We start from the raw sequence: 25447 nt of genomic DNA on the forward strand, positions 1-25447 counted from the left end.
CTTACGGACTCACTGTTAAGACTGTGTTCATGGAAGACAATCTTACTCGGCGACGAGTGATCGCCAAAGAAGAAAGGGCACTTAATGAAAGGCATCCAATGAGACCTTTCCAGCCTTGCTGTGAGAGAAATGCAGTGAGGCAGCAAGCAGGTTTGAGAGTTTGGAAAGGCATGTTACAAAGTGATATTGCCAGGAATACAATAGTGTCAAAGGTGTGTGGAATTGGGCTCCAAAGAAACCAACCTGTTTTCCAATTTTATTTTATTTTATTTTATTGGAAATTAGCTTCGTTTGCTGAGCACAGCTGAGGGGCATTTGTGTTTGCCAATCAGTAGTTTTCATTCTTACTAATTAATGTTCAAACAGAAAGGTGACATCTAACCCATTGTGCCAGGAAAGCATGCATCTTCCATGGGAGTGTTTGTGGATAGGGAAGGTGAAGGTGCATTTGACAAGAAACACACACACACACACACACACACACACACACACACTCAGAAAGAATAAATTGTTATAGGGAAGAGGGAGGGGATTAGTTTTCCATCCATGTCATTGGGTCCTCCCTACAGAAAGTGAATGGTGAAATGCATTTTGACAGGAAAGACTTCCTGACTGGAATTGCTTGGAATATTACTTTTCTTCCCCACTGCAGATTTTATACCCCTTTCATAAAATAAACTACTTAGTTCTCTCTCTCTCTCTCTCTCTCTCTCTCTCTCGGTGTGCAATGGTTTCCTACAGCAAAAACTAAAATTTCATACTTCAGACCCACATTTCATATACTATGAGGCATGCACAAAAAATAAAAAGAAATGGCAGTATGCTGTTGAGTATGAAGCTAACATATTCTTCAGCGCTGTCCTATTTTGTATAGAAGTTGTACTTTCTGAGAACATGCTGTATCACAATATAACTAGACACAGGGATGTAGGAAGGGGGGTGCGGCCCGCCCCGGGTGTCATCCCTGAGGGGATGTCAGAATGGCACACCGTGGGGGTGGCACTTACCGCGGGGCCTGGCCTGCAGCACGCCCAAACCACACGTCTCTGCCGTTTCGGGCAGCGTGGGGCTTGTGTCTGCCAGGCGGACTCTGTGGGCAGCTCGCCGCGCCGCCCCCCTGGGCGGATCGCCACAGCACCCTCCCCTGGGTGGATCGCTGCAGCGCCCCCGTGCATGGATTGCCCCACCTCCATGGGCAGGTTTCCCTGCCCCCACCACTCCGGGTGCCGGAGCAGCTAGCTACGCCCCTGATTAGACATATAACTGACAGATTAGAGCCATGTGTGACTTTAGGTCAGCATTTTTTTTCTTTCTCCTTTTGGTGTGCATAAACATCCATACTGTATAATAAGAACAATCCTAAGTATAAGAAGCTAGGAGACCTTAAAGTGCTTTAACTTTAACTGGCGTAAATTGCCTCATTCCAAACTCTGTCTGGGAACAAGGGCTACTCCTGGCTAAGCTTGATCTTGGCAGAGGGAATGCAAGCATTTAAAATAAGAGTTTTACTGTTGTAAGCTCCACTGGGTTGTCATATCACATGACCAAGCTGAGCTGAGTTTGGATCTAGCATAAGCCTCCCTTCCTGGCCCCATCCCTGCCACTCCTGCTGTATGCCCACTTTTGGAGGCTTACTCCACCATAAGATCGTGATTCTGTCAGCTGAACAGTGTGTCTCTTTCTGAGCCCGGATGTTGGGCTTATGCTGGTGTAGTCTGGCTGTGCTGGGAACTCCATAACTAAGCCAGAGTTCTACCAGATCCTAATTCCCTTGTCCATGTGGATGTCTGGTTACTGCCCTCTCAGACATAATAGGATTGTGGTCAAGCAGGAGGCAGATGGATGCCAACAGCAACAACCAAACTTTGCAAACTGCTACTGATGTTGACTCTTTGGTCTGTATCTCCATCATAGACACCATCATTCTGAACCAATATAATGCTATTTAAATAGCAAATAAAATATTCATGGAAATGGTAGTCAGGTTTCTTTTTGGGGGTAGTGGTGGGGAAACCTGTCGGAAATGTCCAAATGTTCAATTTCTAAAATTATGAGATATTTTTCTATCCAGCTCCCACAAATTATACTCGTTCAGCCTATGTCTACATTTTCTACAATTCTCTTTTTCAGCTCACAGGTGACTATTGTTTTAATCTTGGAAAGTATCAGTTGTAGAAGAAAAGGGTTATTATTCTATTTATATCTTGTAGCAACAGTACTGTAACAGTTACTAACAACATAGTGCTTCAGAGTTGCATGGAGATATTTCAAAATATTATGCAGCAGCAGTTTTGAGCTTAATTGTCTGCAGATGGTGGATAATCTCCTTTCCTCACTCATTGCCACATATCTAACTGCACCCAGGCTGTTCTGTGTAATTTACAAGCTTTCATATGATTCTTTCACACAATTTTCTGTGGGTTTTTTCTTTTCTCCACTTCCCAGATGTTATATGCTGGAACTGACCTTTAAAAACTTGTTTTATTTCCCCACCTTAGCGTAACGTATATAACAAGGTTAATAATTTAGTGACAATTATTTGTAGAATGGGGAGGGGAGAAATGTTAAACAAATAAGACTGTGTTAATAATAATTTTAAAATATGTTCTCCATTCTTATGTTCATGAAAGGATACATGCTTACTATGATCTCATGTAATAAACATTAATCAATATGTAGTCAAATTTAAGGAGCACATGTAATCTGTGGGAGAAGTCGTAACAAGATTCAATTGGAGCTTCATATTTTGGGATGGTTCTAACCGTGACTCTTGTGAGTCAGTCCTGTATCTGAAGATGCTAATAAGAAGTATCTTATTAGCATGAATAATGTGCAGATGACCCTTAAATCAAAACATTTAGCGTCTTTTTAAACCTTTATTTTTATTGATTTTTTTCATGTATAGAAATTACAAACAGCCATAAATGAAACTTCAGTAAAAATCATACACATTGTGATTCAAACAGAAAAAACACAGTTAAAATATGAAGAGATTAAAAGCTAAAATGCTCACAATATACAATGCAAATTTAAGGAAATGGCGGGGAAATTCAAGTATTTCATTGCTGACTGTAAAACACCCATTTTATTTTAATATGTTCAGTAAATGGACCCAAGTTTGCACAGAAGCCATCAGGGTTGTTAACTCTTTTGTAATCTAATTGGAAAGGTTAATTTCTTCTAACCAAGATGACACCCTAGAAAGAGCAGGGATTTCCACTGTTTATCTATCTCCATCCATCCAGGCAGCAAAGGTATGTTATTTCCCCCGTCAGGCTTTCAGTACAAATGTGTGAAGGGGCCCCTAATGCACTAGTCAGCTAGCCCCACCCCAGAGGCTGGTGTATATGTTGGCTACACATCCCAGTGTTGTGATATCCAGCTAGGTTATACTTAGAGCAGGTCCATTGTAATGAATGAACTTAGCTCTGTATTGAGTGACTAATGCTGGATATCACCCCAAATCAACAGATTTTTCAGAAATTTATTTGTGGGATAAGTAAGACTGAGATCAGTGAACATGGGTTGAAGACAAGATAAGTCGAAGCTGGTGCAGTCACTCTAGTGGTTTTCTGTTTGTTTGTTCATTTGTTTATTTGAACAAAATGTTGTGCAAAACTCATCAGGAAGCATCATAGAATATTTAAGGACTGGTTCACATTGCTAAATTCCTCCATGTAGTTGTGAATATCAGGGTGGACTGTGATCCCCTCGTAGGTCTCTGTGTGATTTGTAATATATTAGCAAGCATTTTATTTCTGATTGTTCAACAATAACAATAAAGTGCCCCCTCCCTATATATAAGACTGCTAACCTAAAGAATGGTTGGGGTAACAAAAATTGAATTTCATGTGGATGAACTGTGAACTCAAAGTCAGTTCTGGTGCTTGAAACAAATTCCTGTATTCAGCAGGTGCTCCGAGTTCTGTAATTCTATGTCTTTTGCACCTCCTTCCAGTTGATAGATCTTGGGGTTCAAGAGTAAAGCACAAAGTAGAGTCTGATCCTGAAGTCTGACGTACTCTGGTGAATGTAGAACTGAATGGAGAAATTTTAGTCAAGACCAAACATTGCTGGTGGTTAGCCTGTAGCCATCCCTGGTGGTTCTGCTTTTTCCAGCAGCCATCATAATATAAATGGCTGTCAGCTCACCTGCAGACAGTTAAGTTCACGTTAACTTATATTCAGATGTGTAAACAATCACATGAAGGAATTTATCAATGTAAGTCACTCCTAACAATTTTTTCCCTCCCTTTCTTTCTTTAAATTTCTAAGGAATTGAAACAATAACATCTGAATAAGTTGTTTCTTGCTAGCTTAGCTTCAGTCTGGCTTTTTTTTCCCTCATGCATGCTGACCTGGAAATCTTCCTTTGCCTTAGCTGCGATAATCGTGACTCAGCTTACAACACCATACATTCGCATCGCCCCTGCTGCAGGCGACGACCAACTAACAGGTCAGACACTCAAGTATAGACAAGTCATCTTACCCATTTCCATCTCGCTTTTTGGGCTTGTTTTCCTCCACATTCTCATCATTCTTTGCTTGTAGCTGGTTTACCACAATGTAGACCTTTTTGAGGTTCAGCTCTACCTTTGTTTAGCAATTTGCTGGATACCAAATGTTTGGCACCTATATCCAAGAGCGCCAAACAAATTCGCTGCATGTTTCATTTGTGTGTTTGAGCACTGGGGTCATCCCTTTTGAGCCTAATGTCACAAATACTTTGTCTGTCCTAACATTCCAGCAGCTAACATATTGTTCAGGATTCAATTATATACACAAAGTATTCAGATGTATAATTTTTTTTCTGAATTTTTGTAACAAGGCACATGAGTAGTAAACAAACATCTACTTTATGAATTCTAGGATCAGGCAACATTTTCTCACATGAAAAGTTTTTTTTTTTTTTAATTCCACTAACAGCCTGAATGTAGTTAATGTACTATTAAACATACATAGAATTAAATAAATATTTTTTTACATCCAGATTCTAAAAAGAAAATGGTAGACTGAAATTTCAATCTACATATTTTAAACTTGCATAAATTAATTTTACTGGAAGTTTCTCTTGTTGAGAATTTAACAAAAAAAATAATATAAAATAAATTTAAAACTTGTCTCTAAGGGACTAGAGATGGATAACCTGGGGCTTTCCAAGTTTTGTTTGACTATAGTTAACATCACACTGGCAAGGGTTGATGGGAGTTTGATTTCAACATCTATTGCGCCACATATTCCTACCCCTATTGTATTCAACAAACATTCACAGATGTTTGTGAGAATTGCAAGGTGCTGCATTCTCAGGAATAAAAAGTTTGTTCAATAGGGATGTAATGTTCCCATTCCCTTACTTATATGGTGTGTTCTACCCCATGGTGACCGAGATTCATGGAATCCATGTATCCACAGTTTCCAAATAACTTGTGCATGAGCATCCATACATTCTTCTTTCTGAAAAAGCTGGTGGTGCTTCTTAGTGCTTTCTTGGGTAACAAATTGCACATCCAACTGCCAGTCTTGGAAAGTTCGATGATAATTAAACATCATCTAGTTCCTACAGAAATGTTGCAAAGAATTGTCAAACTGACAACATTTTCTCCCCATCTCTGCAACAAGTCCCAGTGAGTCCATTCATTGAAGAAGTGAAGTTCGTAAGGAATTTAGGGCCCCTTGTCAGTTTACATCTACTGTGAACAGGCTTTTCCAGTTTAGCAAGCCCTTTTGCAGCAGGGACTAGATAGGGCATATCTTTGCTTAGATTTGAAAAGTTGTGCAAAAGCTGCAAAGCCTCTTCACTACAGCAGTGAAACAGATAATGGGTTTAAAACCCCATGTCAGTATTGCATCTGTGGTTTAAATGTTTCTCTAGACTTGCTTCCAGGCATGGGAAGAAGCTTGTCGTTTTCAGCACTGCTTGTTGCAGCCTTTGTACAAAATCTTTGCTAGGTAATGCATGTCCAACTACATCTAATCCCTGCCCCCCACTCTGAGAAGCTTTAACAAGAGTTTATGTATCCAGTTGTCAATATTTCCCTCCTTGATGGAATTGAACATGGGGGTGATTGAAGATATGTAAGGCCAATGGGATACATATCCTCACCTGCAGAACTACATTATTCACAACAGAAATAAAACATGGTAAGATTACCACAACATTTCTAGTTCTAGTTGAACCACAATATCTCCAGTTCTTTGGAATATAAAATATGCTGCACTGCAAGACAGGAGCTAGACCTGTCCCTTCATTATACTTAACACCTCCAAAATTGTCAGTTTTACATAAAGTGAATCTCGATATTCATATTAAGAACAGCAGAGAAATGTATTCATTTGCTTGGTATGTGGAGATATTCACTTGTTGGCTTGTAAAACGTGGTTTTCATTGTGGTATTTTTGTGCTAAAGAAGTAATAAAATGCTGGTTTGGATAAGACGCCACTTGATTCTTACACCCTTTGTGCATCATGTATTTTGGATCAAATAAAACATGGTATCCCCCTGATTTAAAGCAAAAAATAAAATGGTACTATCCTTGGGGTGTTCCATTGCCAGGTGGAAAGTCCTAGCTGCCCTACCACAGTGCTCCTGCAAACCATGTGCATTCCCCATAAAATGCTCTTTCTGCAAGTAGCATGCGAGGCTACTCTTCCTTTCAGCAAATCTTTTCCTCTCTTGTATTTTAAAATAGTGAATTTTCTGCTTGAAGAGGCAGACAGTAGTTGCTAAGCACCTTTAGTGAAACATGATCTAAATTAGTACCACACGGTTTGTTGCTGAGGCAGCTCTCCAGCTCTGTCAGCTAAACAGATGAATGGTTAGCTGAAACTAGCAGAATTGATTAACAAATGCATATATAATATCTCTGAGAATGAATCCAAAATCCACATGCTTTTGCAGTAACAGCTTTACATTTTTCTTGTAAGTGACAGCAGACTTGAAACCACTAACTCACAAGTGATGTGTAATATTTGCCTGGACTTTCCTTGTGTTAATAAATGTATGCTTTAGTTAGGCAACATCACCCATTATCCAGCTAAACCAAAGAGCTGAAGTATATAGTACTATTGACATCTGTAGAATCTACTCATCTGTTGTATCATGAGAATCACTTTTGTCATTGTTACTCAAGATAGTTTGGGGATGATCTACCCTACATGGGGATAAATGATGATATTTCCTGCCTGCTTTTATTTCTTGTATATTCATTCCATGTATAACAGTGATGACCAAACTTGGCCCTCCAGCTGTTTTGGGACTACAACTCTCATCATCCCTAGCTAACAGGAACAGTGGTCAGGGATGATGGGAATTGTAGTCCCAAAACAGCTGGAGGGCCAAGTTTGGCCATCACTGATGTATAATAATCGGAGCCTATGTTCCAGTTGTGGCTATTTTTTCATCATGCTCTTGTTTTTCTTATTTATATCTGGATCCAACAATTTAAATTCTTCTGGGCACTTGTTTCTCAGAGCACCTCCATATCTCACATTTGATCATGTTGGCCTTCTGTATACTAATACTTCTGACAACAGTAAGCACATAAAGTCAGAATGACAATTGTCTACTCTTATAGGTTCATATGTGGGGCAGCCACAGCCTAATCAGAGTTCTTAAGAGCATACACACTGGTGTTTAATGATGTGTGTCTGTTGTTCACACTTAGCAGATACTCTTAGAAAACACAACCGCTATGCAAAGTGCAGAGCTCTTCTCAATTGTAGTATCTCAGCCAAGTTAGACTTCTGACTGACAGCCTTCATCAGTTGCAAGGCCTCTCTTTGTCACCAACCTTATTGCCAGTATATCGGCTTCGATTAGAGCTCCAGCATTTGTTACACTGATAGTTCAAAGATTCTGTTTCTCCCCATTCTGCGGAGCAGAATGTAAAGTGAATGGAAAATGCTCTCCTTTCTGCAACACCAGCTGAATGCATTTTAATAGGCTCCAGTGTCACTTGTGATTTATGGCCCCTTTTTGTTCTTTTATGTGTTATATTTGTCATTTTTTCTGTGGCAGTTTCATCTATAAAACAGTATTGTTACAAGAAAATGTTAAGAGGATATACGTAGAATTGCCACAGGAGCTGCTCCTTTTAAGCACCCCCCCTTCCCCTCTGACCCCATCTGCAGGAGCTGATGGCTTCTCCCACCTGCTTTATTTTTGCAGCGAAAACATGGGGTCACATAGGCAGTATTCTCCCTGAATGGGAGTACGTACGCATTAAGCATGTCTGTCAATGTGCAGCACAAATAAATAGCTACATTAAGTGAATAATTTAGGATAATAGGAACAGAGCATCTTCTCCTGATGGTGACAGACTCCATAAATACTAAAAGACAGCAAAAGGAACAAACCTGTTCCAATTGTATGCAAATAGTGAAGTGATAAGGAATCTTTTCAGTGGTATATTTAGACTGCTCTATCAGTATTTTGAAAAAAGAGCTAGATATTTAATCACAATTACAATAAGAACCAGTGGTCAAGAGTTCCAAAACTGAGACTTCCGGGTTGGCACCATCGGCAATGGCAGAATTCCTCTGACCGGGAGGAATTTGCCCCGTGGGAAATTGGGTCTGGCTGCCACGGCGAAGGCGGAGACCCGTAAAAATCACAGGCGTGAGAAGCCTGTGAACGTGGGATTCGGCGGGCACCTTCTGCGCCTCCTCTACTCGCGGGGAAACCCGTTTTCGGGGCTCCGGAGCGACGTGGGGTGAGTGGCGCGGTGCTTCGAATCGTCTGCTTCTTCCACGGAGCGAAGCCGCACAGCCGTTGCCGGAGAGCGTTGACTTTTTCCTGTGGACAATTTGACTTTAAAGTAATTACCCGTGAGTAGAGCTGAAACGGGAGAATTGGATTTTTAAAAGTATAATTTGGTATCGAAGCGGGGAGGTTCAAAACAGGAAGTCCGCCTCCCCCTTTTTTAAATAGACTGAGGCAATGAAGTTGCAAGCTGGAGTCTTGGAAAGTCGTTTGTAAAAGATTAAATTTCCATCGGTAAAGAACAAAACCCCCCTTTGGAGGCAGGAGAAGAGGGGGGGAAACTGTGGACTGAATATGCCTGCAGGAGAGAGCGAAGAGATTTAAAACACCGCCACTCTGACCCTGGAAATGGGCTACTAGTAGGACTGACATCTTCTGGAATGTCCATTGACAGCGTTTAGAACGTTCATTGACAGCTAGTTAAACAAGAGAAATACATTGTTTCTACTGTTTCCGGCTGCTTTAAAAAGGAGCAAAAGTAACTGAAAATTGAAACTAACTTGAAACTAACTTTCGGATTGTTTAAAAGAGGATATTATTGACTATTACAAATAGAAACTGTTTCCCCCTAGTGGAAGCCTTTGAAACCGGTTGCTTTACAAGAGTTGGGTTAGGGAAATTTCCAGCTGCAACTTAAAAACCGTGAGACTCTGGGACTGACCTTGAATCTTTTAAGTGTTATGGTTAATGGAAGAGGAAAAACAGACCAGTCAACTGCTGACAAAACATTAAGGTCTGGGAGGACTTGGCACCAATCCAGGAGAGCTTCACCATCAGGCCCCCCTGCTTTTTTTTGTTGCAGCCTTTGTAACAGTATATGTAAAATGTTGACAGAAGAGGCTCTAGTGGCTGCATTATTTAAGATAAATGATTCATTGGATCAGCTTCACAGGAAAATGGACACGATAAATGCGAAAGTGGATGTTTCAATCAGTAAAACTAACTTAAATATAGAAAGTATAAATAATACTAATATAGAAACTACCCAGAAACTGACACAGGAACCTATTTCGATACGGCAAACTGCAGAGGAGGCCAGAGAAAAAGCTGTTGTGGCTGAATGTAAAGAAACACAACTAGAGAAAAAGAGCAAGAGAGCCCCAGCCCTACAGAAGCAACTCGATGAATATAAGTTGACGCTTGCTATGACTGAACTTAAAGAAAAACAGACGAATTTGAGGATTAGAGTTCACCTTTGGTGGACATGCCCAAGGATTAAGACACTTTGGGAGATGATTCATAATGAAATGAAAAAGGTATTTAAATATACCTTTTTGAAGAAACCAGAGGCCTTTCTCCTGGGCATGGTCGGCCAATTGGTGTTAAAGAAGGATAGAACTCTTTTCACATATGTAACAATAGCAGCAAGAATACTCGTTGTGAAGTACTGGAAGACACAAGATTTATCTATCCAGGAAGAATGGCAGATGAAGTTGATGGACTATATGGAATTGGCGGAAACGACTGGCAGTAATCCGAGACCAGGGAGAAGAGTCGGTGGAAGAAGACTGGAAAAAGTTTAAGACTATTTATAGAAATATTGTAAAAATAATGAATGTTAGAAAAATGTTGGAATGAAGTTATATGGCTTTAGTAGAAATGCTATAAGGAATTAAGTATAAATAGACTAATAGAGTATTAAAGGGAAAAATAAGATTAGAATATGTTAAGATAATTATAGGATAGAAAACAGAGGAAGATGGAAAGGAATTGCTGAAACAATTAATAGAAGTGGAATACAAAAAGGGAGGTGTGAGGCGGTCGTGGAAATAAGGGAATGAAAGCTAAGATATTGAAATTGTTTTGTGTTTTAAATGGTTTGCGTCTTATTTTGTTAATCTTATGTTTTTTCTTTTCTTTTCTTTTTCTTTTTTGTTTTTTTCTGTTTTATTGTGTTTAAATGGTTGGAAAATCAATAAATATTATTTTTTTTTAAAAAAAGAGTTCCAAAACTGAATTCCGTCCTATGATTATCTTTCTGATTGTTGTTCTGATTACTGATGCAGCATGAGCTGCAATTACAGAGCTGTTGCCAAGATGGCCGCTGCTTTGTTCCATGTCACTGTTAATTATTTCTACGTGTTGCTTTGTTGTTATCATATTTTTAGACTGTACGTTGCCTTTTTACTGAAGTGTGTCTTTTAAATAACCGTTGGTAGTTGATCTATTTTGAATTAATAGAGAGGATGAAGACCTAAAGTTGATTCTATCTTTGGAAGATTACTGGTGCTCAAGTAAAGGCCACATTGCAAGAAAAAAAAAATCAAACCCACTTTGTAACCTGAGAAAAAAATTATACAACTGTGCTAATTGTCTCTGTGTGCACCTCAACACTGTTTTAGAAGCTTCAGAAGAGATTATTATTATAGTGTAGAAATTCTATTTATGGTTCAGACCTTCAGGTATCACCTCACAATCATTGTAAAACAAAGTGAATCTGAGTTTTCTTCAAGAAATAAAATAAAATATATGTATACTGTGGGCTGTTGAACTATGAATGTCACTCATTAAGACAAGATTCCAAAAACTGGTTTTTGAACAAACAGTGGTTCATCCATCATTCACAGAACTAGAACAGACAGTTTTACTCCATTTGATTCTCACCACTGTCATGCTCTGTGAACTAACTTTTGCTGCAAGAAAACTGCTTTTCTGAATGCACCCTACATTTTTGCTAGTTCCATGTTAGCTATGATGTATGTGTGGCAGCCAAAAGCATCTAGCATAAGTTTCTTGGCTGTCTGTTTTCCTTCCTGCCTAATGATTGAGAACTGTTCTATGCAAATGGTAATCTAGTGCAACAAATTCCAGTGCACAGCCAGTTTCCATGGGCTTATGAAAGCTGGTTGTGTTCTTTGCTTTGAGACACAGGAAATGCATTTTTATGACTATTCATTCAAGTATTTCCAGCTCAAAACTGATTTCAAATTACATATGAAAATCTGATCAAACCATTTCGGTATAATTGCCCATAAGATGTATGCTTTTTAAAAGTTGAACTATTTTAATTCAGGAAAGTAATTCAGAGATAGCTTAAGCCAACGAATATCTAGAGCACACTTCATTAGATGCATGAAATGTTGTCCTGAGTTACTAGTCTTAATATACACACATACAAACACAAACGTCCCAGTGTGGGAGGGAGGATTGTAATCAGTAGAACTAAAAGGCCATGACATTTCTGTGCAAAGTTAAAATGTATACAAGATAAGAACAGTGAGCATTCACATCAACCATAATTAGTGATAATACAATCATCCTAGCTTTTTATGCTAATTTAACACCTGTAGTGGGGACATGAAAAAACCTTGGTTCCAATTAAGTTTTAAATAAATACAATTACAAATAGCTAAACTCTAGTTTGGCACTTTAATGCTGGAATTTCTCTCCTCATTTGAAATTCTTTGGCTGAAGAATGATGACCCTTTGGTCAGCAGCAGTATGTCATAAGAGACTGAAATGTTCTCCCTTTAGTTTCTGAATGTCCAGTTATTCCATTCTGTAGAGAGTAGAGACTGACATTGTCTGTTCTATGTAGACAGAAGCTAGACATAGTTGGCAGGTAATGTCATGTATCATGTCAGAGGAGGCTATTGTGTCATATAATATCATTGTCTGAGTAGATATGGGAAAAGAGTTAGGGTCTGGGTTTGTAGCATCACTTTGTTCCACCTCAGACAATGATTCAAAATTGAAATTAAACTGTGCCACAAATGCCATTTTAGCTCATTATTATGGATAAGTTTTTTAAAAGTTAATTGAGGAAATGAAGAAGAAGAAGAAGAAGAGTTTGGATTTGATATCCCGCCTTTCACTCCCTTTAAGGAGTCTCAAAGCGGCTAACATTCTCCTTTCCCTTCCTCCCCCACAACAAACACTCTGTGAGGTGAGTGGGGCTGAGAGACTTCAAAGAAGTGTGACTGGCCCAAGGTCACCCAGCAGCTGCATGTGGAGGAGCGGAGACGCGAACCCGGTTCCCCAGATTACAAGACTACCGCTCTTAACCACTACACCACACTGGCTCTCAATGTGAGTTTCCATGGGCACAGCAGTGCAGTTTCTATCAAATTTGAAAAGTTTGTGCCATCTGTGTGGTATAGGCTGGCACTCAGTCTCATTTTAAAAATGTCAGCTCCATTAGCAATTGCAAACACAAGAATAAAAATATGAGCTAATGTCTCAAAAAATGTAGGGCCTGAAATTAATTTTAGAAGCAAATGATATATGTGATACTAATTTCAAAAGCCAATGGTATTTCAGTTACTAAAATAAAATGAGAAAAATATGTTTTATATATAGAAAATAAAACCATTACTTTACATCTCCCCCTTCATAGAGAACCTACACATATAAACAAGACATGAAACAAAATTTGAATTTCTGGTCTTTGTGGTGCTGGACAAGGAGGTTGTCAAGTCAAAATTTCAAAATGTTTAGGTAGATATAAATGAGGGGTCCTATTGTACTCCATGGAGCAAGACTGTTTTGAAATGGAGGAATGCAATAAGGAGGGGTCCAGCTCTTTGGGAAGCACTGATTAGATGCTGTGGAGGAGCCCAGTGGGTTGTCAGAGGACATTGGATACCCCAAGCGCCACAACAGAACCACCTGACTTGCCTAAGGTGCCGCCTCCTGTCAGTGAAGTGAGGCTAGAACAGACAGTGAGCTGGCCATGTCAACTCTGCCTCCATTGCCAAGGACATGGCACCAACTATGCCAGCACGAGCAGACTCGTCCTACTCGTAGGAGTGCCTCCTTGCTTGTTCAGTCCTCAGGCTCAGGAAAACGACAGTGCAAATGACTATTCCTGCCCTGCTCTTCAGAAGAAGAGCCCGGGGGCATGTCAGGTGTTGGGACAAGGCCTTAACTTATGCCTAGCCATGTAACGTAGAGCTCTGCCATGACTTCTCAACCACATAGACTGCAACTTGATCTGTGTTTGGGTGCTATAGTGAATTCTGGAATAAAGCCTTTAATAATAATAACCGAGTTGAGAGTCCAAGTACCGAGTTCATGAGTCAAGTCAGGGTCAGGACAGCAGAGGATTTTCAAGGGGCTTTTTTATACTCCTTGAAAATCCACTGACAGCAAAAATCGGACCTCGAGAACATTTGGTGCAGCACTATTGACGTGATGTTGGCCTTGGCCTGATTCATATTTTTTCCAAGTATACTGTCCTGCCTTTTGACTCATCTGAGCCCTCTGCTCAGACTTCATTACTTTGTTTCCAACTTCATCTAATCCCAGCCACCCTCTCGTAGGAATGCCCTTTGACAGCAATATTTATCTGGTGACTGACAGGCCTTTGGCCTCTGCCACAAGATCCTGGCTGTATCCAGCATGGGGGGGGGGGGGAGGGATCAAGAAAGACATTCTAAAACAAAGCTTCAATCTATCTTTTGTAACCCATGTCTCTCTGGGATGAACTGGAATTCTTTCTGAACTTATTGCTTGGGGGAAGGCGGTGGGGTACATAGCAACCCAGCATTAGAACGGAGACACACAGAAAAGCACCAACAGTATTTTTCAAAGAAAACTGCAGCAAACATGGGGCATTATTCTTTTGCTCAGGGAAACAGATTTTTAAGAGACATTTCCTGTTCTTTTTAAATATTTTTTATTAATTTTCCAAATAAAAGTTCCACAAAATTCTGCAAAATGCAGAGTCTGATGACAGTATACATAGTCCATATACAATTATAGATTGGTTTTATTATATGCCTTGACAACAAACACTTTGACATTTTCAGAAGTAGGACAATTTTTTTACATTCTTTTTAAATATTTAGCAGAAGTCACTATAATGTAATAGGGTATTGGTCTTAGATTGAAAACACCCAGTTTCAAATTGCTGTTCACCCCTGAAACTCATTGAGTGACTTTGGGTCAGTTATTCAGCCCTCACACATCCATCTTGCTATGATAAAAAAAAATAGAACAGGAAGACTGTGTGTGATTAGTGTGTCAGCTCAGAACCAAAAGGTAGCAGTAAAGATAGCAGCTTGTCATATTTCTAACTCTGGTCTTATTTCATACATTTAAAAAAAAAAGATCATCTGAGTTTGTAAACATTTTGAAGATTACTCTGTTAATGCCAGTGCACATAGTCCATTATTATTATTATTACCCAATATTCCAGACTATGACTGAGTGTGGGTTACACCAGCCCTGCAAAGCAGCACAGTGTTGCTGTAACCATTTTGTTTAAGGGAGGGAGAAGGGAATGAATGACAACCTTGCAATGTAGTCCAGCATTTGGACTAGGGAAATGCAGTGGGGAGGGAATGCAGTGATGTTGGTTGTAGCTGCAGTACAATTAGGTGCTGGAGAAGGTGAGGAGAGCCAGGGAAAGAGCAGCTCCCTCCCTGGCTCCTGGAACACTGTTATGTCAGCTTCCCAGATTCCCACCTATTCCCACAAGGCACAAGGGAACTTGACAAAGTAATTTTCCCAGGGCACCTGAATCCTTAGCGTGGACATGAGGTGCCCTGGAAACAGCATGTCCCAAAGCTCCTTCTGTTCAAAATGTGGAAAACCAGCTGAGGATTCAGACTGAAAGCCAGTGTGGCATAGAGGTTCCAGTATCAGGCTTAGGACCAGGGAGAATAGAGTTGAAATCCCAATTCAGCCAATTCACTGGGTTGCTTGCTCTCAGTCTAATCTACCTTACAGGTTGATGTGAGGATAAAATGGGAGGAAAGTACACAACTCTGAACTCCTTGGAGAAAGGGTGGGATAAAAATACAACAAAGACATAAATAAAATAAGTATCCAGGCATCTTGGGAAAACTACATTTTCTAGAGGTATACTTCTTCATATTTCAATATGAACAAGATAAGAACACTCAGGAGACATGTTATTGTTTGATAATGTGAGTGTTCATTATGACCTAGCCAAGTTCATACTCTAAACCAGCTAGATTTGGTGGCATCACTAATTGTAATTGTAACCACATAGGTGGAAAGCCAACACACTTTTAAAGCAACTGAAATCCAAGCCATATCCATTTTTTTTAAAAAGGAATAATAAAACCAGCACAAAGCATTATGTTAAGCAGATCAAGAATGAATGGTAGTTACTTTTTGGTTGGTATGCAGATGTGCTATTTCATCATCTTTATGCTTCTGTAAGTTGTTTATTTTGTTGGCATCCAGATCAACCAAACTAAAAAATCAGAGCTGTCAGAATCCTTAATCTGATTTACAGTTTGTAACAGCTTCCATAATACTACACTGCTTTTGCCAGCGGTTGTTTCTCTCCAAGATTTTAGGGTGGTGTTGGCATAGAGCTCATTCTGGCTACTGCTCTCCTGGGCCATCTGGCTGTGAGTAATGCGTGCTGATCCAGTTCAGTGGGTGCTCTTGCATCTTGCCCTTTCAAGGGCTTGAGGTGAACTCAGATGCATTTGGGTCTCACAATCTCTATGGCAGGTTTAGAAACTAGATGTGCCAGTGAGTGGGTGGTGTGTGCATGCTGATGGGGTGGGGCAGGGATAGAATACTCCCCGCTCACACAATCACGCATCCTTTCTCTCACACCCACAGATATACACCCACTCCTAGGTATGTGCATAGACACACAGTCTTCCAGTTTCTTTCTCTCATTCTTAAACGCAGACACAAACTTCTCCCTCTCTCTGCCCCAGACACATACTGTGACCTATCCCCGCTTCCCAGCTGCATGAGGATCACTTTGCCGCATGCTTTCCTGCACTCCTAATTAGGGACGTGAAAAGTCTTTGCTTTCCATTCTACCCTATGTTTGTTGTATGCATCGCTATTTCTGTTCCAGTGTAGTTTGTCTTCCACCAAAAATGTTATTCATCTCATTGTGCGCAATGGCAAAATTACATAACTTACGTGATTACTTAGGTAATTTATGTAATTAATTACACTGTTTTTGCATTATCACACTTCATTTCAGTGCAAAGGAAACTCAACACAAATGGGGGAGAAGTATTGACTAACGTATCTTTGCAAACTGAAAGGAACAACAGCAAATACTGGTTGTATTTGCTGGGTTGATTTTCATTCCAGACATGGGATAAAGAAGTGAACACTGACATTTTCTGCTTCCATTGCCATTTTTTTTCTTTTTCCTTTTCTTTTACAATTCTCTAACATTCTTACTCCTGAAAGCTAAAATTGTTATTCCTGCACTGCTGTTAGCACAGAGATTGCAATATTTGTTATATCAGGTGCGTAGGAGGGCAGGTTAAACCTGCACTTATCAGAAGTCCTGAAGCAGCTAAACTTGCTGGTCACACACTGATTACCAGTGCAGGAAAAGCTTGTATTTTCCCCATTGCCCATCTGATGGCTGATTAGCTGGACAGTGGGGGAAAGTGGACATGGTTTTGTTGGCCACACTGAGAGCAGCTGCAGGCTCATGTGGCCCACAAGCCTTGAGTTGCCAACATGTCCTCTGTAGGGTCCATTCTGTTCTCTCTGCTGAGTAACCTTGAAAGCTCCCACTCTTTCCTTGTGTTCCAAGTTGTGAAATACTCCCCTGCCTGTTGCCATTAATGAATGCAGCCTCTTTAGGATTTAGGACCTCTCAGCACCCGCTGACTCTGAATACAGATTAGCCCCTTGAACTGATGCCTTGATTGAACTCTTCAGCATTTGACCCAGTTTCTGCATCAAACACACCTCAGCTGCAAGGGCAGAGGATCATACTCGGCTGAGAAATGGAATCATGCCAAGTCTTTAAGGCAGAACTGAATGTCTTCCCTGTCTCTTTTCCCATCCTCTTGCATTGTGGCAAATTCCTTGAATTAGATAATCAAAGACAGAAGCGCACCACTATTTAACAATTTTAGTCCTGTCCTATTTTGCATGATTCCATGTTCCTAATCACAATGCAGCTGTCAAATAGGGGGTATAACATTTCATTTCCCTGACCTTATCTGCAATATGAGTTAAGGGTGGGTGCTGAAAAGTGATATTACTTGGATCCTGCTGCCTGCATAATAATTTGATTGCCGGCCTCTTAAGAGTATGAGTTTTTTGAGCCTGTGATCATTTACTTTGCTCTCAGGAGGAACAGATGGATATTTACCAGTTTCTATATTACAAAGGTCAAGAGTTAGCGCTAAAAAAAGAAATGGAGAAAAGAAAAACCATCATGGGCCAGTTCGTAACAGGAAAAGTAGATTCCATTGGTAACTCAGCTCTGCTGTGACTTTTTTCTTGGATGTTTTAAAACTTTGCCATTACATTATTTGATCAGAAGAACATATGTTTAAAAAGCATCCAAATGACACATTGAGCAAATGCATATAAAGCCAACAACAGTGAAGAAATTGCTCCAGCTTCTGGTCAGACTTAAACGAGAAATTGAAGTGAAACCAGCGTGTTCTGATAAAGGAAAGGATTATTGAACTAAGTGGCACCATGGAGGTGGGGGGAATTAACAGCTTTTATGTCTCTACACAACAGACCTGATTTTACTTTTATACATGTTTTTTTCATTTATGTGAAGGCTACAATGAAAAATGTGTAATTAAATCTCATGAACTAAATTGCAATCCCCTTAAATTTAATGTAGCTTATTTCCAGATAAGTGGGGTTAGGATTGGAGCCTTAGTTATTTACTTTCAAAAGAAGTAATATGAAGTAATTTTTCCTAGCTCATACAAGTTATCATTTGCGCTACAATTCAGCCCATAGCTATATACACTGAAGTTGTATTTGTTTCAGTGGGTTTACTGATTACTAGATTGTAAACAAAACTGCATGATCCTATGAACTGCTTTGTAGGTACAGCTGATTATATTGTAGGTGCAACAGCTCATGAGATCAGGTAGGCTTGAAGCCATAGTTGATTGCTAATTATTTTACCAGGATTAGCTTCATTGGTGGCACTTAAATTGTAGATGCTTGCCGACCTGTCCTTGCTGAGGCATAAATATAAAGGAACATGGGGGATGTGCAAATCCCCACAATGCTGATGGCCTTCTGAATTCAACTTTGTCATTGGAGGTCTAGATGGCCTGATAGAAGGAGTGCCTTCTGTCAGCTTTGGCTGGTATTATAGCTGCCAGTGTTCCTGGACAGGGATAGCTTGGCCACAGTAGTCTAGGTACTGGCAACTTCAATACTATTACTGCTCCCTAGGTAGGGATTCTCTTGGACTTGGTCAAGAAACTGCAGCTAGTGCAGAATAATGTAGCATGATCGCTGACGGGAGTGAAACCTTGTCAATGTATTACACACTTCCAAAAGATCTACAATGCCTGCCAATTTGTCACCCGCCCACATTCTATTCAATATGTTGCTATTATCCACTTAAGGCCACTGTTTTGAAGGATCACCTTACCCTATACGGACACCCCCTCTATGCCCACTCAATTACTTCAGTCTGTAGAAAAGGCCCTTTTATAAGTGCCATATGCTGTTCATTCTGCACTTGCGAGGAATCGATATTTTAGTATGGCATTGCCTGTGCTTTGGAGCTGCCTGTCTATCAGTATCAAAAAGGTCTCTTTGTTTTACTGTTTTTGATGCCTGCTAAAACCATTTTTGTTTAGATAAGCCTCCCCAGACATGTAAATTTAATAGGTGGAAGTACTCTTCAACTCTGTTTGGTCCCCCCCCCCTTATATTTTGGTAATTTTATTATGTCTATTTGTTTTTTAAGTCCATTGGTTTCATCAGTATTTTCTTACTCATATTTCATTCTATTGAATGTACACCCCTTAGAAGTTTTTGTTTTTATTCTTTTTATTAAGTGGTATATAAATCTTGTTAAATAAATAAGATACAGAGAGGGTTTCCTAAGGAGTGGATACATGTGTGCTTTTGCATGTCGAGGTCCCCAGGTCCACCCCAATAACTCACACATCACACAGAAGTTTTTGTTTAAGATTTTTGGCATAATTTTGGCCACAACTTTATTAAAATACAAATTTGTGAGTGGTTGCGTAGGCATTGGTTGCGACTATCTGCCCCGACCATGGGGGACAGACTGACATTCCGCACGATGCGAAAGTCAGAATGGGGGAATACACTTGGGGGTAGCGATGGAGCAGGGAACCTGCCCTCACCCCAAATGCAACCAGGAGCTCATTGCTATGGCCCGAGCCCCCTTGACAGAGTGGACAAGCAAGAGTTAGCTCCCAATTCCTTTAACGGAATCCCTTGCAGCAGCAGCATTAGAGGGGCAGGCACAGCCAATCCATGCCCCTCAACCAACCAAACCATAAACCAATGCCTAACCGCACACCTTACAAGTTGTGACGATTTGCTACGCAGTAGGCAAAAACCAAATGGCCCCAGCCAATCAGCCAGATGGACAAAATTCCTACCAGGCCCCCGCTCCAAAGCAGACGACCCCATGACAGGCATAGCAAGGTCAAAGCGAACAACCCTATTCTAGGGAGGGAGGGACGGGCAATCCGATTCACGGGCAAAAAGAGGAAGCCCTAGCCTCGTGCAAGGAGTTTTACTATTTCTGGCTGTCAATCAATAAATGGCAACATTAACTTCTTCCCAACAACAAGGGAAGCCCCAATCGCATCAGTGGCCAACGATCAATTAGCCCGCCCCGCAACTTTGGAGTGTCCTGGCGGCCCCCACCGCAACACGTGCTCTCCATGAAGGAGAACACGCTTTACCTGACTGGAATGTGTCCTTTATCCTCTTTGCTTACGTGCATGGAAGACAGAGAAGGGTGTGAGCCTCTGTCAAAACTTAGCCCATTGCGCAAAGTCAGAATTGGCACTCATTGCTCTGTTCAGTTTTATATCTTGCTCTGCCTGCCGCTCGCTTGTGGTGGCCTCTGGAAAGTTGTGCAGAATTGAATGTGGCCTTTGGGTTGAAAAAGATCCCTCACTCCTGCTATAGAGGAAATGTACCAAAACTGGCATCAAGGTCAGGGTGAATAGAAGTGACTTTATTCCAAAATGCCTGGCAAATTAGTCCCAGCAGAGTCCCTGTGTAGGATGTTGTTTTAACATCCACTGAAGACATTTTTAGTTTAAATAGGCATTCCCTCAAGTGTGATCCAGCCATTGTATGGAATATTAATTGTACATCTGTAGAAATAGTGAGTTGTGGGGGTTTTTAAGGGTTTGCATTTAAAAAAATAAATCTCATTTTATCTTGTTGTGCATCACTTTGATGGCCTCAGGCTGTAAATCAGTTTATAAATGTGTAAAACAAATAAATAAAGTAATAAACATGCAGAAAAGGTCTGTTGAGAGTAATTTGATGTAGTGATGCTGGAGGAGTAAACATGTGCTACTGCCTTCAGTGTGGTATTAATGTGCTTTTGCTTGGGTTCAGAGATACCCACTTCAACACTTGCACTATGTATGTTTTAGTTGTCTCTTTGCTTGTTTCATGGCCCCTAACTCCCTGGTAAACCAGAAAGCCAACCAAACTCTACAATGTGGGAGATGATGCTTGTGAGTGATAGGCTTGTGCCAGCCCACCAGTGCAAGGAATTCTGATTGCATATCTGGACTTCCCCTGCTCTCCTTTCTCACACCTGCTCCCTAAATCTGTCCTGGGGGTTCTCCAATTCTCCAGAGCAGATTTTGGAAGGGCGTGGGAGTTGGATACAATCCATTGTGGATACTTCCTCACTAGATGTTAGACGGAATAAAATAAATATGAAGGAAGATAGAAGGATGCAGCTGCCAAAACGTGGAAAGTTATGAAGGTTGCTGTGGGAAAACAATTGCAGGTGGGCAAAGTTGGGCTAGATCAACTCCTCCCAGTTCACCCTCCCAGGTTTTAGTTATACATGCCAGGTTGACCCCTTCTTCCACCTTTAAATGTTTGTGACATAGATGTTATTATAAGGGGAAGAACCACCCCACTTGCCCTGTCTTGCTCATTTTGGCCACACATTCCCTCTACCATTGTGATGTTTTCTGTTGGGCCATAGCAAAGTCCCAAAGAATGGCCATAGCTAACTGGGGAAAGTACCGTATTTTTCGCCATATAGGACGCACTTTTTCCCCTCCAAAAATGAAGGGGAAATCTGTGTGCGTCCTATGGGGCAAATGCAGGCTTTCACTGAAGCTTGGAGAGCGAGAGGGGTCGGTGCGCACCGACCCCTCTCGCTCTCCAGGCTTCAGGAAGCTATCAGCAAGCCTGGGGAGCCCACGGGAGTTCCCGCAGGGCTCCCTAGGCTGCGGATAGCAGCCTGCTGCCCAGAGCGCGGGGCGCGCTGAAGCAGAGTGCCCCGCGCTTCGGGCAGAGATTCTTTTCTCCTCTAAAAACTACGGTAGGTGCGTTTTTAAAAGCTCGGGCTTCCCCCGCCCCAGCCCCGCGGCTGGGGGGGGGGAAATAATTTTTTTTCTTTATTTCCCCCCAAAAAAACTAGGTGCGTCCTATGGGCCAGTGCGTCCTATAGGGTGAAAAATATGGTACATTATCAAGTTGGCTTTTGTGATATAAAATAGGAGGGATGTGTCCCTTCCACAGTAATTTTAAACATGAAGGCAAAAAGTGCTTGTATGTGTTGAAAGTAGCAATAGCCATTTGAAAACATTTTGTGTATGTGAATCACAAAGTTAGTCACTTGGGTCCAGTAATAAAATCTAACCTGCAGATCATCACTTCTTCATGCTCAACGTATATTTTTAAAAAACTTGCTATATCAGATCTTCTCAAGCACTGACATGGCAAGCAAGGTTAGGAAGAATTGTGAGGTATGTCATATCAGGCAAAGCATAAATGGTATGACAAACGTCACCCATTAGTGACACTTACTCCTAATTAGTGCTAGTGAGAGACCAAAGAAGTGCTTGCTCCAGTTTGGATATTATGGGTCATCTTTGGGGATGATATATAATGCAGGGATTTGCACCAGTGTAGAGAGATCATATATACTGTGTCTAGAGGGATGATCAAGTAGTGCCCGGCTCGTTAATAGCCACCAAAATAGATATAGAAAGATTTGTTCACCTAATGTGGCAACCACTTTGTAAAATTCAGCTATAAACTTTGACAGTAGGGGTTTTGGAAATCTGACCCTTGTTTGTCTGAGTGAGAATTTGAGTACCCTTGAAAATTTGGCGTCATTTGATACTGAGCAATGAAAAACCCTCCCTGAGTTGATTATTCATTACCATGGTTTCTAGGCAAATAAAAAAAAAAGTTAGAACTTAATCAGAGCTTTCAAAGACCTTGATGAAAACAGGAGTATGCTGGTCCCCAAACGTTAAAAGTTTAATTACATTTTACTTGTTCTCCGCCCATACCCATGTCAATCCAAAGGAACTTTAATGAGGGAGCTTATAAATCAGACTTGTTTCCAGGATTGTCTGTCTACCTTGTGAAGGTGACATGGTGCTTCGAATGATGAATACTGTCATATTTTGATTAAAAAGTCAGAAGTCCTTTAAGGGGGTCAGCATGGTGAATTGAATAATGCATCCTTAACAGTTTTCATGCTAAAATTATTTACCGTAGAAAATGGATGTTTCATGAGACATGGATTCTGATGTTCCGTCACATTATACAGTAAACAGAACAAACATTACTCTTTTTTTTGTAAAGAAGCGGCTATAAAAGCTGAAGACCGTGGCTGCTGTAAGGCACTGGTTATCTCATTTAAACAGATATTAAATGTGGGTGCCAGTGGTGTGATCATCAGCTGCTTCCATTTTGTGAATAAATTGCTTAGAAGGAGTCTTTTGCCTACCAGATGTGACCTAGATTTAGATTTCCAAAGGCAAAAAAAAGTCTATTGTGTAAAAACAAAACAGTTGCTGGTAAAATGCATGGTAAATGAGCTTATCTCACATTTCCAGGTGTTTAAGCTAATATGTTAAAGAATTACTGCTTCATTTATGAAAAATAATTGCAGAAAATGTTTCAGCAAATCAAATTTGGATAGGGGATTATGATAGTTATTGTGTTTGTTAGCAAGTTTTTAAATAGCAAGGCCAGCAGGGAGGGTAACACAGATAATAAAAATATAGAACATTGGTGTGTGAGAACAGGGTACAGTGTGGGTGTAGCATCAGAATTTGGTTTAGGGTTATGAACAATTGGATTTGTCTCAGCGCATATGAATATATTATAAGAAATCAATGATTTGGTGTCTGCCAGCTTTGATGACGACGATGATGATGTCAAATATTGGGGGGGGGGGGGAACCATGCAATGTCTTAATTATTTTCTCTCTTTTAAAAATGTGTTTTTGTAGGTGCAGCAACTAGGAAACCAGACCCTGAACCAGAGAATCAAACAGACCACACCGTTAAAATTGCTGGAGTAATTGCAGGAATCTTGCTGTTCGTTATTATATTTCTTGGGGTTGTGTTGGTTATGAAGAAAAGGTGAGTAGTTAATAAATCTTTCTGTGTCTGCATATTTGTGTTGAAGCATCTCCTGCAGCAGTTCTCAGTAAAACAGATGCAAAGTTTCTTGCTACTTTTATGGACAGTTTGAAAAGATACGCTGCTTATTCTCCCTAAAGCCTTGCTAGTGTTGAATGAATTGTGATATCTGACTCTTTCCTCCTGCAGCAGCATTCTTAGTAAATTAATGTTAGCGCCTTTTTATTAAAACACCCTGCAGTTGGGGATTCTTGCACTGTATACTGTACAATCAGCCCAAATGGCATAAGGATAATGTTTATGTGTAGCCCCACTCAATTTAAGAGCTAAGGCGGAAATTATATATATATGTCTAACAGACACTGTTTGGAACCAATATATAGCATTGTATCCAAAGAACTGTGAAAAGAAGGTAAATTGGAAAAGTGCTGAAGGGTTTGTGCCAGACCATAATAGTAGTTGTCATGCTTCTGCTTTTGCAAGGTGCTGTGTAAACAGTTACACAAGCCGAACAATATTTTTGGAGTTAGTTTGGCTTTTCTCACACAGTGTTTTAGTGAAAAAATAGCCCTGCACCAAAAGACAACTCCGTCCATGATCAAAATGACACTTCTGGATCCAAGCAGACAGAAGTGTAAGAGTGAAATTTTGAAGAGTGCAGTTTGAAGTGTTTGCCCACAATTTGCTGTGTATATTTTCCTCAGTGAAAACAAGTGAAATGATTACAGTGGTCCCTCAGGTTAAGTACTTAATTCGTTCCGGAGGTCCGTTCTTAACCTGAAACTGTTCTTAACCTGAAGCACCACTTTAGCTAATGGGGCCTCCCGCTGCCGCCGTACCACTGGAGCACAATTTCTGTTCTCATCCTGAAGCAAAGTTCTTAACCCGAGGTACTATTTCTGGGTTAGCGGACTCTGTAACCTGAAGCATATGTAACCCGAGGTACGACTGTATATTGTTATAATGCTGAAGTTAACCTAGGGCAGGTTCAGCCGCTGCATGTAAGTGAGTGAAAGGCAGATGGCCCTGTTCTGAGCAAACATTACATGCTTGTGGAAGTTTTGATTGTACTCAAAAATTATAATGTCCTGGAAAATCTACCTGACATCAAGGTAATACATTTGGGAGTGGAAGTGAGGGAATGGTTTTCGCCGTGGGACTAGTAAGGGCATATCGCAAACTACAGTAGAAGAGTGGGCCAATATTATTCATGCTTTACTTTGAATATGCTTAGGTTCATTTGTCAATGAAGCTCTGAGTTGATAGAATATGATTGGTATGGAAAATAACTGAATGTTTGTACTTAGAATACTTGATCCTTTGCAGTTGTAGGCTTCTTGTGTGCAGTGCACACCACTGCAATTTCTCCAGGCCTCAAGTTCCTTA

The 25447-nt window shown here is 40.5% G+C and overlaps 1 protein-coding gene across 12 annotated transcripts in view; it reads left to right on the top strand.

The window, feature by feature from the left end:
• Positions 1-25447, top strand: part of PTPRM (protein tyrosine phosphatase receptor type M) — a 412807-nt gene that overhangs the window by 263713 nt on the left and 123647 nt on the right. For 8 of the 12 annotated variants that reach the window (XM_081014113.1, XM_081014108.1, XM_081014114.1 and 5 more), the window contains 2 exons: positions 4382-4456; positions 23929-24061. In XM_081014113.1, the coding sequence (XP_080870239.1) occupies positions 4382-4456; positions 23929-24061 (208 nt within the window). The remainder of the gene's footprint in view (positions 1-4381; positions 4457-23928; positions 24062-25447) is intronic. The other 4 variants (XM_081014117.1, XM_081014109.1, XM_081014118.1 and 1 more) reach the window with 1 other exon arrangement.

Source organism: Podarcis pityusensis, assembly GCF_964106645.2.
Source record: "Podarcis pityusensis genome assembly, chromosome: 7".
NCBI classification, from domain to species: Eukaryota; Metazoa; Chordata; class Lepidosauria; order Squamata; family Lacertidae; genus Podarcis; species Podarcis pityusensis.